Source organism: Xiphophorus maculatus, chromosome 22, assembly GCF_002775205.1.
Source record: "Xiphophorus maculatus strain JP 163 A chromosome 22, X_maculatus-5.0-male, whole genome shotgun sequence".
NCBI lineage: Eukaryota > Metazoa > Chordata > Actinopteri > Cyprinodontiformes > Poeciliidae > Xiphophorus > Xiphophorus maculatus.
In genome coordinates this window covers 4,229,974-4,243,727 of record NC_036464.1, presented here as the reverse complement: position 1 = coordinate 4,243,727, position 13,754 = coordinate 4,229,974, and the positions used below count along the sequence as shown (strand labels likewise).

The following is a 13,754-nucleotide window of genomic DNA, read 5'->3' as shown; positions in this document are numbered from 1 at the left end:
AGACTGAACTATTGTGTCCTTTCTTATGTAATAATCCAAGATGCAGCTGTGAATATGACTGTAAATGTATTATAGAGTTGTTTACCTTACACTTTGCTGTCACCAACAAACGTATCAGTGTCGGCAGACATTTTAGGTATGGCTTAAGAATTGAAGTAGAACTTTTATGAAGTAGTAAATAAATACTTCCTCTTTTGTCATGCTACTGCAAATCAGAAGCATATACAGACAAGGCACATCCTCACTTCAGCGCTCAGGGGGAAAATTGAATGTAAAAGAAATGCTGGGCAACCGCAGAGTTTCTATTCAAGACTAGACCGCAGTTTTGTGAATATAACACTCCAATTAAACCAGACAGTTTTCATTCTGGGTTTTCTGATATCATTCCAGAGCCACAAGGTGCATAGCTCTCAGAAGTCAAAGTTTCCTCATGTCTGGTAGGCATTTTTCCTAAAAGCCATTTTAATTTGCATTCGTGTTTTGCAGTGTGTGGAAATTGCATTATCTCGCTGCACTGGGCACAATTTTCTTTAGCATTAATGAAAGGAACAGGAGACCTCTTGCTGGTATGACTACCAGCAAGCCGCTTGGGTTGAAGTCATTGAGGAGACAGTTCACATATTCAGTCAATTACTCACAAGGGATTCCTAGAAAGTTAGCTGGAAAGAGTTGGAGGTGAGCCACAGCAAGATAACAAAATCTGACTTAGTCAGGCTGAGTTACCAGCAAAACTGGCAGATGACTTACATGGCCACTTTAAGTACACACATTGAAATATTCCCTGCACACTTTTAACAAAGTCCAGACAGTAGGGTCACAATTTGGGATAAACAAAATGAATGCAAAGATCCATCCTGCGTGTAGTACTGACATCAATTGTGCATAATTTAAGTGCCATGAGCCGATTTGAGTTGGGATTTATATAACCATTCAGAGATTTATAAACTAACAAACATGTTTAAAGTTTGTTCTCTGAGCTGCAGGTTGTCAGAGTAAGAATTTTAGAACTGTTGTGTTCTCTGTACTCCTGGTTTTAGTGAGAACATGAGCAGCAAAAAAACAAACAAAAAAACCAGCAACAATTTAACCAGCTTGCTGTCCAATTTAAGATTCTGTTCAAATTCACAGAACTCTGTTGCTGTAACTGGATAAAGTGGTCATGAAGGAGTTGATAGTGCAAATCTGTATGTGTTAAGATGATGTGAGGATGCCTCAGTTAGGAAACATTAAAATGCATAAGTAGTTGATTACCACAATAATGGAATATCTTTGCTGGTTATATTTGATGTTAGAGTCCAATAAAGAGGCTGAAAATAGAAGCAGCATGTGCATGGAGAATAAAGAGCCTTTCAAATTATAGGGAGGAGTCCAGCTCTCAAAGAAATGCTGCTAAAACAAATGCTATAGGAGTATCTTTCTGCTTTTGTTACCTACTGCACAGAATAGTGGGAAAAATAACAGAATTTATAGAAATCTCTCTTTACTTTCTTCATTATCGGGAAGTTGCACTGCAATGAAAGGACATTTTGTCATTTTGAATGAAAATCTAAACATTTGTAATAAAATAAATGACAAACTATCCTTGACACTCATCATGCATCTTCAAATCTCCAATGTTACCATGCAAAACAAAGACGTATAAAAATAAGATCTACAAACAATGTCTCCGTCCGTCGTCTCCTGGTTGTCTGAGACCAGGTAGATGAGGTAACAGATAATTTAGCAATCCTTTTTTCCTATGAGACTCTCCAGCTAATCCTGGAAAAAGGAATTCTTGGGCCAGAGTGGTTATATAATCCCCTTGGATTATATTATCAAATTCCAGGTCATTTGCCCAGAAAGTCCAGTTTGTTTAGGGAGGTGTGAATGTGTAATCAAACTCTGAAGAGACCTTTGTCTCAGTTCGGATGAAGCGAACTCTTGTGTGGTTCGAATGCTTATGTGAACACCAAGCAGGAAGCGCAGGGGATTCTGGGTAAATGCATCTAAAATAAATGAGTTGCAAGACAAATGACTCATGGTCTTTTCCAAAAGAAAAATCCTACAACCGCTAAAATTGGACACTCCGTCTTTTATTACTTTTTATGAAGGAGGAAGTTTCACTTATGTCTTTTTACAAGATTTACATGACGTTTCCTTCAATAGTTCTTGATGCAGCGCCACCACAGGCGAGGAGGGGAACAGGTTTTTTAAAGAGTTTGGATCGTTTGACAGAGCAGTGTGAATGTGAACAGCACCAGCTAAAAATGCAACAAATGTTGCAGTTTTGGTCCCCAATCAAATTCCGCACTACGAGGTGTGAAACACTCTAAAAACATAATCATAGATGTAGACGTGCCTGTACACCTCTTTACACCACTTTTGTTTAATAAACATCAGAATCAAGCAAAGAAAGACAGAACCAGGACAGGTAAAAAAAAATGAATGCATTTTAAACACAGCAAAAAATACACATTTTGAAAATTTCCACTGTTGTTTTAGGAACATGTCTGACCCTGGATATTGACAATTTTCTGCAACTCAAACAACATTATCTCATTTTAACTAAAAATATACAGTTCTCATAGCATGACCTTTTAGGTTTGTCATTCTGCTATTGTGTTTGTCTCGCTTTCCAATTAGAAAGCTAACTGGCTCCTATATGCAGTATTTTCAGCAAACTTGTCATCAGGTTCATAGTCAGTGGACTATTCTGCTCTTCATATTTTCATTCATTCTGTTTCCCAATCCAAATAGATTTAAAATTGACACTGCAAATTACCGACATGAACATTCTGCCTGCAGTAAAATCGAAGGAGATATTTTTTCTACACTAATTACCTCAGCTCCTTATTTTTGTTCCTGGTTTCTCTTTCTCTGAGTTTGTTTTTTTCCCCAATTAGGGGCAGAGTTACATAAACAGTTTGAATAGATACAGTCAAATGAATTTCATGCATAAATATGTCTGCATTTCATTTAGGTTTTTGCACCATGGACACTATTTTACATTATCCCACCACTCAGAGGTTTCAGCATAATTTACAACCTAACAGCTAAATTTGGTTTAAATTTCCACAGAATTGAATGGAGGCTAAATGTACAACTTAAAAAGTATTTCTATTAGTAAGTGATCTTACTTTTTCCTCTCCCATGTTGTGATTCTGTAATTTACTGTCAGAATAAATCCATCTGTTTAAGAAAATGTGTAAGGAAACAGTAGATTTATACACAGAAGACAAAACTGTAGTGGTTAGTACAACAAGAGGTCATAAAACAATATCCCAACCTTTGAACCTCTTGCCGAGCATCATTCAATCCATTATCTGAAATTAAAAATGGTGTGACATAACTGCAAATCTACCAAGACTTGGCTGTCCACCCATTTACTCTACAAACCTAATGTTTACTAACAAGCATCAAGAGGATATTGTTGAAAAGGAGCGATATGTAATGTTGGAAATTTGCTACAATACATGTAAAGGAAACAGCAACCATGGGAAAGACGGTGTTCCACTCAAAAAAGACCCAAATTGAACTTTGGCCTATATATTAAATATTGCTTGTGGTGAAAAGCTGTTATACAACCATGATGGTGCCGCACTAAGCTGCTGCATGCTTTACTTTAACAGGGACGTGAAAGCTGTCAGAGTTGATGGGAAGATGAATGGGGCAAAATGTGTCACAGTTTTAGAAACGGACGTCTTAGTTGCCACAAAAGACTCAAGACTTGGGTTAAAGTTCACCTTCCAGTTGGGCAATAACCATAAGCATACAACTAGAGATACAGAGAAATGGATACTCAGAGCTTAGAATGGCCCAGTCTAATTTCAGACCTACATTTACTTATAAAACCTAAATTTTCAGATTTGCTTTTGTGAAAAATGCCCTTTGAATGTAAAAATGTTTAAAGGGATTTAAAGCTTCTTGAAAGGTTCTGATTTTTGATTGTTTCACATACAGTAAAAATGTGAAACTGTTGCTTCTTTGCTGTTTATTTGATCCTATTTTCTCTGCCCAGGCTAATATCTTTACATGAATCCTACTTTCTCAAACTGGTGAAGGGAAGGCGTGTGTTTCTACTTGTGTGCATTTTGCTTTTAATCTCAACCCAGATGTAAGGATCTATGATCTTTTATGACATAAGGCTTTTTGTTTCTTGTGTCAAATCTTTTTCTTAGGCTCCTCTAACTTGAGGGGACAGATGAAGACTGAAAATGTTCTTTATTTGGTCGAGGGGAGTTCTGCTACTCTCCCATGTGGAGGAGCTTAGGGAGCTCACAGGCATAGCATGAAAGGGAGAAACAGCTGCTTTTATGCACACAAGCCTACTACATAAACTCAGGAGGGCTTCTTGTTGTGGAGCCTGGTTGCCTGCCTCTGTGTCTCTGTGTGTGAAATGGCTGAAAGGTTTGAGGAAGGCTTGAAAGTCCCTTCACAGCAGAATACAATCTCAATATATGAGAGCAATAGCAGTTTTCCCCACAATGCCATTGCACAGTAGCAAAATCAAATATTCTCTTTAAAAGAAGAAAAGAAAAACTTTAATAGCATTTAATGGGTAAAGTGCTCAGGATGAATGCAACTCTTCTGCACACCTGCAGGTTTAAGCTAATAATATGTTTTACCCGCCACCCCCAGTGGTCTGCCAAAAGACAAAAGATGCCTCCTCTTTCCTGCAACCAGCTGTCAAGGAAATAATAAGGGTGATCTACACTTGAAACCCTGGGAAGGAAGTGTAACTTTAGCCATGAACAGTGAGAAAATTAACATGTTTTTTTTTTTTTTTTGATTTATGGTGCAAATAAAATCAAATGTTTGAATTTGAAATGGTGGTGAAAAGTGGTAGCAGTAGCTTCTTTTCCTTTATGCTTAACATTTCACAGTTTGATATTTTGGAAATAAATTTGCTTAATGTAAACACAACAATTTTGAAGAAACATGTTTTTGGCTGATGTAACCGGATGTATGCAGACTGGAGACGATGGCAGGAAGTGGTATGAGGATGATGATTTTTTAATGATTTATTGAGTGCAGAAACATTTTCACTTGTGATTTTATCAGCATTTCTTTTTTTAATGGAAACACCACAATTGCAAAATTGTGTTCTTTTCAACTGCAGTGGAATATCAGCAAAGTTTTTGACACATTTGTAACGAAAACTCAAATATTGCTTACAAAGTAAGGGTACGGTGAGCATAGCACTTGCAAAACTAAAGAATCATTTGCTGCTAACTGATATATTAAAAAGTATTGAGACAGATTTAATTCAAGGCTGGTTTTAGCCTCTAAAATGCTTCCTGGATCAGATGTTAAACAGAGGCTCTTTAAGGGGTTACACTTCCCTCTACTGGAAGTTCATCAGCCAAAACAAATGTTGCACATTTGGATAATAAAACACAGAATGGACAGTCTGTATAAAAAAGAAGCAGTCTGGAGTTCATTGGAGAAAGTTGGGCGTCAGGAGGAAAGAAATACAAATCATCCTTCCATTCATTTGTTGTCTATACCTGCTTATTCTTGCAGGGCAAATACAGAACATCTATCTGTAATACGGTTTAAGCAGGGCTGAAGGTCATGCTGCTTCAAAGATAAATGAGTAGCGAACTCAGTGCAGGAAGAAGTAGGTTATAGAGCACCAAAAAGCTTTAGCAGCAACAGGAAGGCTAACTAAAGAAAGTATTTTCATTGTTTTCAGCTTTCAGTTTCTATTTCCCAGGGATTGTGTGGGATTTGGAAAAGCTGGCTGACTATTGAAATACTTTGACACAACATAAGGATACAATCTCTAAAACCTAACAGGGAGACTGCAGTTACATACAAATACACTAGTACCTCATCTGTATTTTCTATCTTTTCAGACTATTTCACCAACACATTTCCTTTATAGTCATTTATTTACTATTGTTGTGGCCCCAAACCAATTCTAATATTGAAGATGAAAAATATTTGTATCTGCACAAATTTAAATTCAGATATGAGGATTAGAACTGTGATTAAAAATGTCGACGTAAATGCTTTGCTAAAAGTGTAAATCTCATTTTGTCAAAAATGCAGAAATGAAATGTGCTCTTAGTGAGGGAATTTGGACACATTATGCTGGTGAATGGACCTTTGTCCCATTTCTTTGACTCCTGCAGGGGATCTCTAAGCTGGAAATTTGGACACACTGAAAAGAAAGAAGAAAAAATATATTAAAACAACATTTGGAAGGATGTTTAACTCAGTTTCTTTGTACATATTTCAAAAGGGAATATTAAATTAATTTACTCCCTGGGCAAACAGAAAATCCACATGTTGCTCTCCTCTGTGGGGTTTGGGTTTTAAAGCTTACAATTGGCCTGGGGGATTTGGAGAGCTCAGGGGAGCAAACCGAGGGATCCTGCAGAAGCAAAGAATGACATGAATCACTGAAATAAGGAATAGGAGTGAGAAGCGGGTTTGAGTCAAGCCTGCTGCTGAATGGGCGGAAGAGTGGCGGAAAAAGAGTTAGAAAGGGGTCCACTGAGAGTGTTACTCAGCTCTCTGCAAGGGTTATGCTCAACTAAATTAATTTGTTGTGAAATGTGCAAGCCGGGCCCGGACCCATGACTTGTGTGCATTGGAAACAGAGAGGACGAGGAAGCGGATGGGTAGACTGATATGTTGGGAGGCTACGTCATGGAACTGAATGTAAAAAAGCAAATTCTGCTGCAGGGTTCAGTCCTTCTGACCTGACTACACCATCACGATGTATTACTTTGTCTGAACCCATTTTTCTGCCCTTACATTTACATCAAACTGCAAAACACATTCGCATAAGCAACCATCCATGGAATATGAATGAAGATTGGGGCTACACTGGCTGGGTTCACATTTGTCTTTCCATTGATCACATTTGATCTGCCTCCAGTAATTGGCATTTAGAGATCTTTCTTGCTACTTTTATGTACCTGTACTAAGCTATGACCCAGAACTCAATGTTTGTATCAAAACCACTATTGAATGGTACCTTTACACCCTTACCATAATATTAGTCTTTATATGTAAATGATGTATAATTGCAATTTTTTGGGGTCCAATTTATGTTTGTGATTTTTCTTGTAGACACTGCATTGCTGAGGGTTTTTTTTCTCGTTAATTAGAACCACTTTTCACTTAAATAACACATTTATGCATTATTTAAGCAGTGGGATAGAAAAAGGAATAGAGGGGAGATATGAGAGAGAAATTCAACAAAGAAAATGGAAGTGAGTGAGTATCCAAAGGGCTTATTAGTCACTGATCCTGACAAACTAGGACAGAATAAACGCTGCTTCCTGTTCTCACTTCCTCCTCCACCTAGCTCGATTGTATGTGACTGGCCGATTATCATATTAAAGCTGCTGTTTTCTCACAAAGACATCCATTTATTCTAATAATGTTATCGCTTCCAAGGTCATGGCAGATGAACCCTAAGAAATCAACTGGAGTGATGAAACACTGATGCTCCTCTTGACACCCAACTGTTGAGCCCACACTGATGCTAGCTCCCGCTGTCAAAAATGCTTAACTCTCACGAAAATGACTTCATATTTTTTATTCCAGCTGTGTAAATGAAATCTAATTACTGTGTTTTACTAAAATGATTTTTCGTGTTTATGAAGAGAATGAAGCCTATTTTGAGTTGCACTATATAGATGCTGCCAATGTATAAATGGTACTTGGACAGAAAATTGCATCCAAAACTCCAACACAATGATCTTCAACCTAGATAGTCTTTCACTTAAAAGAAGTTCTGAAAAACAGCTTGCATGCAACTACCTTTGTATAATCAGACAATTATTAAAATACAGAGATGGCACCAAACTATTTTTGCACTACTGTCTCAAGAAAAAAGAATGGTGCTCCTGGATTGGCTAACGCTAATAGCTAGTTTGTAACGCCAGCTAGCAGTGTGCCAAGTTGCATTGCTTCTAGGTATTTAGCTTTCCACACTTCATTTTCTTTCAAATGTTTTAGATTTCCTCTTTGAAATTTTTTTATCCAGAAAACTGTTTTTGGCACTTTTTTCATAGTCAGCAATACTGCACCAAGTCTAGTATCTGCACTTGGATCCTCCTAATTTCTTCTAAGTGCTTCTCTACATTATTTGGTCTTTGTAAAACAAACCAGTAAATTTATTTAGATCAGGGTTGTTCAGAGTCTGACCATCAGGTGTGGCATCCTGTATGTTTTGGTACCTGGCGGTATTCTTTACCTCCTCAGCATGTCAGTGTTCTGCTGAGGCCTGCTAACGAGCCATCATTTGATCCAGGTGTCCTGAAGCAGGGAGAAAACTAAAATATGCAGGACAGGGGTCCTTGAGGACTAACTTTGGGCCCTTGGTAAACTTAGAAAGTTGGAGGCTCTAGTCTAGTGGCTGTGGAACAGTGGCATCTTGTTATTCTTGATAGGCAGCACAGTGTGCAGGTTGTGGGTCTGCAAAAAACCCACAACCTATGACACGCACGTGTCATAGTGCGTGCTCCCATCACCATCAGGGGTGAGGGAACCTGCTCTACATGAATATGAATGGTATTTGTTGTGAGTGCACATGCTTGAGAGAATACAAATCATTACTTTATGTTTGACTCAATCTGTGTTGCTGCTCAGACAAAACAATCTCAGATTAGTTGCTTGTATAGAAAGAAATCATGAATTCTTGGAGTGTTTTGGAAATCTGCTTTGCTTTCCCTGTTTCTTCTGCTTCTTTTTTTTATTTTCAGGGCTCAGTGGTTGGCAACTGTTTGGCAGGTTGGAAAGCTCAAGTCTCATTCTGCAGGTGAAGGTTTAGACAGCCAAAGGTTTGAGTCTGGGGATTTACTGAGATGGACAGAATGAGAGGAGAAGTGAGATCTTTGTAGACATTCTGTTAAAAAAATAGGCGGCTGCATTCCATTATCTGACAACCGTGGTTTATCATCCATTGTAAAGTGTGTTATGTGGTAGCACCCTCAATTATGTTTCTGTTTGTGTTATTTAAATGTGATTTATAATGACTTTATGTAAAACAAAAACTATAAATCTGTATAGCCTCGGACCTCTTTAGTGGCATACATATATATTTAGTTTGCATTTTTCACCTTCATGTCTGTTATTACAAACACACACATGCATTTGTGTGGGGAGACGTGGGGGTCAAACAGGGTGACCCAGATTGATTTGACGAGAAGCAGAATGCAGTCAGCACCATTACTAACACGGCGTCTCCATCCAAAAGAGCTGCCATCAGAAACAACAGGCTGCCAGCCATGTGAGTGTGACTTTATGCAGCGTAGCATCAGTCTGTCAAGGTGGAGAAACCCCCCCATCTCAGCTGATTTGACACAGTCAGGTGAAACAAGTCGAGCTTTCTGACAAAAAGTTTTTTTTTTTCTTTTTCTGTGTTTTTCCTTCACTGTGAATTCAAACCTGGGTTTAAAGATTCAGGCGTCCAGTTCAGGAAAAAAACAAAACAAAAAACAAGCAAAATATAAAAACAGGGAGGTAAAGGAGCCATGCCCAAGAAAAATAAAAACTTCCTGTTGTCATTCAGAGTGATAGGAATTCGATATCCTCCCCCCCTCCCCCCCGCCCCCCTTTTTTTTTTACACAAGTGTGTTTTATGTGAGTTTAGAAGGACAGAGACGCAGTTATGTTTGGAAAAAAATGTCAAAGAAAACAGGTTGGAATAAATCCCTGCAAACAAAACAATTCTCCCAAAAATAAAAGTGGGAAAACAAGCAGGCAGGTGAAGAGGCTGCCAAATCTGGCAGGCAAACAAACTGAAAAGGACTGAAAAGCAATATATATATACACAGAGAGAGAGAGGGAGAGTGGGTGATGAGACACAGAAGGCTTCAATTGGGACAAAACATAACAATACAGTGGTGAAAAACAACAAAAATAGAGAAAAATATTCTATTGAAAAAAATATGGGAAAAGAGAGAGTGAGAAGTATGAGCAGTTAGAGATTGATTCTGAACATGCCTCTTTTATTTTTAAATATTGCATGTGATTTTGGGAGATTAGAAATGTTCACATTATTTATCATTAACAAAAATTCCCTTTTTGTAATATGAATTGTGAATTATTGTAACAATGATCAAACTGAGGCGGTAGAGTTGGTCTCCATTGTTCAGTGCCTTGTTCATCAAGGCCGGTTTACCGTAGCTGGATGCCCAACTTTCTGATTCAAAACTGATCCTCTGAGAGAATTTCTCGATGTTATATTAATGACAATCAAGGCTGACAGTTAATTCGCCCCCCTTAAGGTCCACTTACCCTTTTCTTCTTGATTTGAAAATTGTTGCGCTGCACTGAGAGATGGCGATGTACAGTGGTGCAGAATCAGAGCCTGCAAAGGCAGCCATTCCTATTGTAAAAAACAGAATAACACTTTGTCACAAAACATTTCTGAGCACAAGGCTCTTTTTATGGTTTTAAATTGTCAACAGCCATTCTGAGATCAGAAAAAGGCTGCAGCAGATTTCCATTTGCGCTTCTGACTCTGGGTGATTCTATATCGCTGATGGCCAAGAGTGACAGTGATGATGCATCAGCAGAAAGCTGTGAATATGTGCAATTAACAGCTGTTGAGCAGAATATGTAATTATTTCAAAGTATCTTTGGATTACAACAGTTCCCTGGCTCAGGCCTTCCTTTTCCAGTAAAGCTTCTTTTATTACGCTGATTTGCAGAAAAACCATTTCATTCTGATAGTTTGGCAAGAATTTTTATTTCTGTTATGCCCCCCTTACCCCCTCCAACCCATCACTGTTCATTGTTCTTCTTCAAAAAAAAACAAAAAAAACCCAACATTTAGTCAATTCATAAAAATCCAAGTTTGTAACATTTAATTAATATACTCTTTGGGAAAAAAAATAATAAATTCTCCTAAAACCTTTTTTGGATGAGAAATATTAACGGAAATGAACTGATAATGTCACAAAAATGTCTTCAATTTAGTCAGATTGATTAAATGCCAGCATTTAATTAATCATTTGAATTTCTCTCTTAGACTGCAACCCACTTCCTCCATTATTATTATTATTATTATTATTATTATTATTATTATTATTATTATTATTATTATTATTATTATTATTATTATAGTCACAGTTCTCTAAATCAAATTAGAATAAAAACCTGACCTGACTGAGAAAAATGGATGTCATTTTTGGATTCAATGGTGCAAAATAGTCCCAATTCAATTGAAAAAACATAGACAAGTTCCAAAAATTATTTTGTAACCCAGTGTAATAAATCTGTATGTGAACTTCTGATTTTGAAGACTGTGCTGCTTTTATTGGTATTTCAAAATGATCAGAATAAGCTTTACATCAAAGAGTAACAAAAAACAATATAGAGTGCTAATAGAGTGCTGTATCCCAGTATGGTACTGGAATGCTAAGTAGAAGGAAAAAGTATGCTAAGCACAGGTGCACCTTGGGAGGATTGTTGAGCCCACTGTGAAGGGAAGTTACACAAGGCGTGATTTGGGGCTGCACAGTGCATGGTCTCAGCTTTTGGTAAGAAAACGTTTCCAATTTGAAAATAAAGTTTTCTTGATATGTTATTTACTTAATATGAATAAAGGTTTGGATCTAAGTAAAATTTTACTCTAAGTTATTAAGATATGGCTGTAAATTCTTTGGAACTTTTTTGCCAAATCGTTTTCTTATGGCACTTCATTTATCGTTCCAGACAATATTTGTATGTGCTTCTCCTTTCAGGGTCATGGTGGATAAAGTTTACATGCGCATTTAGAAGCAAAGCAAACAATCACTGCAATTTGCGGATGACAGCCGTTGAAATCATATGGGATTTAATTACATCAATTAATTTGTAAAGCTTTCATACATTACAGCATATTCACTCTAAATGCACATGACTCAAATAGGGGTTGATATTAAAGAGCTCCAAACATCGTACCCATTTTAAGGCTTGCTCTCCTCCTCTCATACGCCACTACATCGGCTCACAAGTGACATGGGGGACTGCTGCCAGTGTGGGGAGATGAATGTTTTTTTAGCTTGCGCACATGGCCTGATCTGTCTTGCTTCAGCTTCTCTTACGTCATGGCACGTGCCGCAGGGTTTTTTTTCTCTTCAGAGCAGCTCTGTATTTAGGGTGTGATTTACACTCAAACATATATATACAGACACACACACACACATGCACACACACACCGCTTGGGAACGTTCCCCTGCTTCAAATTGCAAGCAATATTATCATCTTTCTACACTTCAATGTGCCTTTAAGGATAGCATTCAGGGAGGAAAGTGGAACAAAATAAAACTCATGAAAGGAACCATATAAAAGACAAAAATGGACAGAAAAACAGACCAAGGCCAGGGAATAATTTATATTAAATTATATTTGCCTGAAGATATTTATTTTTTATTCTTAGCATGTCCTCCATTTCAGTGATGCCATTTTAATCTGCAGCTCAGCAGCCCTTTAAGTCTGGCAGTGGAACTCAGTCGACACCCTACGGATTCGTCAAAGAAGAATCCACCTGCAGAGAGGAGGAGAACTGAGAGCTGTCGTTTATTTCAGCCTGTCTCTGTCTCTGTCTTTGTTCTCAGGTTGTTAGAAAACACGCTGCTCAACGCAGAAGTGAAGGAAGGAGAGATTCTGCCTCCTACCATTCAGAGGCTGATGAAAGGATACAACAAGTATCTCAGGCCTTTCTTTGACAGTAAGGAAACAGCACAGACATGCAGATGTGGAAATGACAAAACAGTCAGAGGATGGTGGTGTAATGGAGAATGGGAGGAGTTCAAATTGTAGAACTGTGCTTGCATGTCCTTGCTGAATATTTCATTGCCTCCATTCATACACTCAAATGTAATTGAATTCTTTGAAATACAGGTGTAAAGAAAAGAGAATGCATTAAAATGGAAACACGCAGAGAAAGGTACTGGCTTTGCAGATAAAAATGTGTGAAATGATTTAAAGGGGCAGTATTATGTAAAATTGTCTTTTTTTGTGCTTTGCGTCATGTTATAATATTATTCCCTCACCAAAATCATAGCTGGAGTGTTGCCTTGGTCTTTTCATGCATGTTTGAGAAATCCTTTAATCTCTTGTGGCAACCAATGGGACTTCCTTTTCTCCTTCAGACTAGCTATCAGCAATTATCAAACATCTGGTGGAACTGAGCATCTACTGTGCTTATTATATGAGTTACTTCTCAGTGCATCACTGTTAGAATTGTTGTTAAAGGGCTAACAGAGGAGCAATGTTGTGATGACTTCCTAAAGGCGAAGTTTCAGAATGAGCAGGAGCTTCCTACAATTCCAAGGTGTTAAATTACAGTCATATTTTAAGTCATATTTGATATATGTAACATTTTTACAACTGAAGTTAAGATAGTTACTTGATTGTGCTATAAAATGGCTCCAGAAAACACAATACTGCCCTTTCAAAATAAATGTATTTATTAACGAAGCCTTGTCAGACACTTAAAACTTTAGATAATTCCAACCTTTAGTTTTAGTTCATTTGTTGAGCATAATTTCTGGCAGCCCCGCATTAATAACTTGTACAACCCTCTTCAGCCAATAAGGCAGCACTTCGACCTTTTCTACAGCATTTCACAATGTTGGCTCAATAAGGTTGGAGCGTAAAAGGAGCAAAGTCTTTGACCCTTATGTTTGGCACAGTCTCTCTAGATCATCCAGAGTTCTGGGTACTCTCTTCTCGTCAACTCGCAAAGCAAGTTTTCTATGGACTTAGAGAACCTTGGCAAAAAGTACATTTTATATCCACTGAACCATCTCTATATTGATTTG

At 37.7% G+C, this 13,754-nt stretch overlaps 1 protein-coding gene across 1 annotated transcript in view; it reads left to right on the top strand.

The window, feature by feature from the left end:
* LOC102219624 (gamma-aminobutyric acid receptor subunit pi-like) overlaps positions 1-13,754 on the top strand; it is a 62,789-nt gene that overhangs the window by 29,438 nt on the left and 19,597 nt on the right. The window contains exon 3 of the mRNA XM_023327933.1: positions 12,546-12,658. Within this exon, the coding sequence (XP_023183701.1) occupies positions 12,546-12,658 (113 nt within the window). The remainder of the gene's footprint in view (positions 1-12,545; positions 12,659-13,754) is intronic.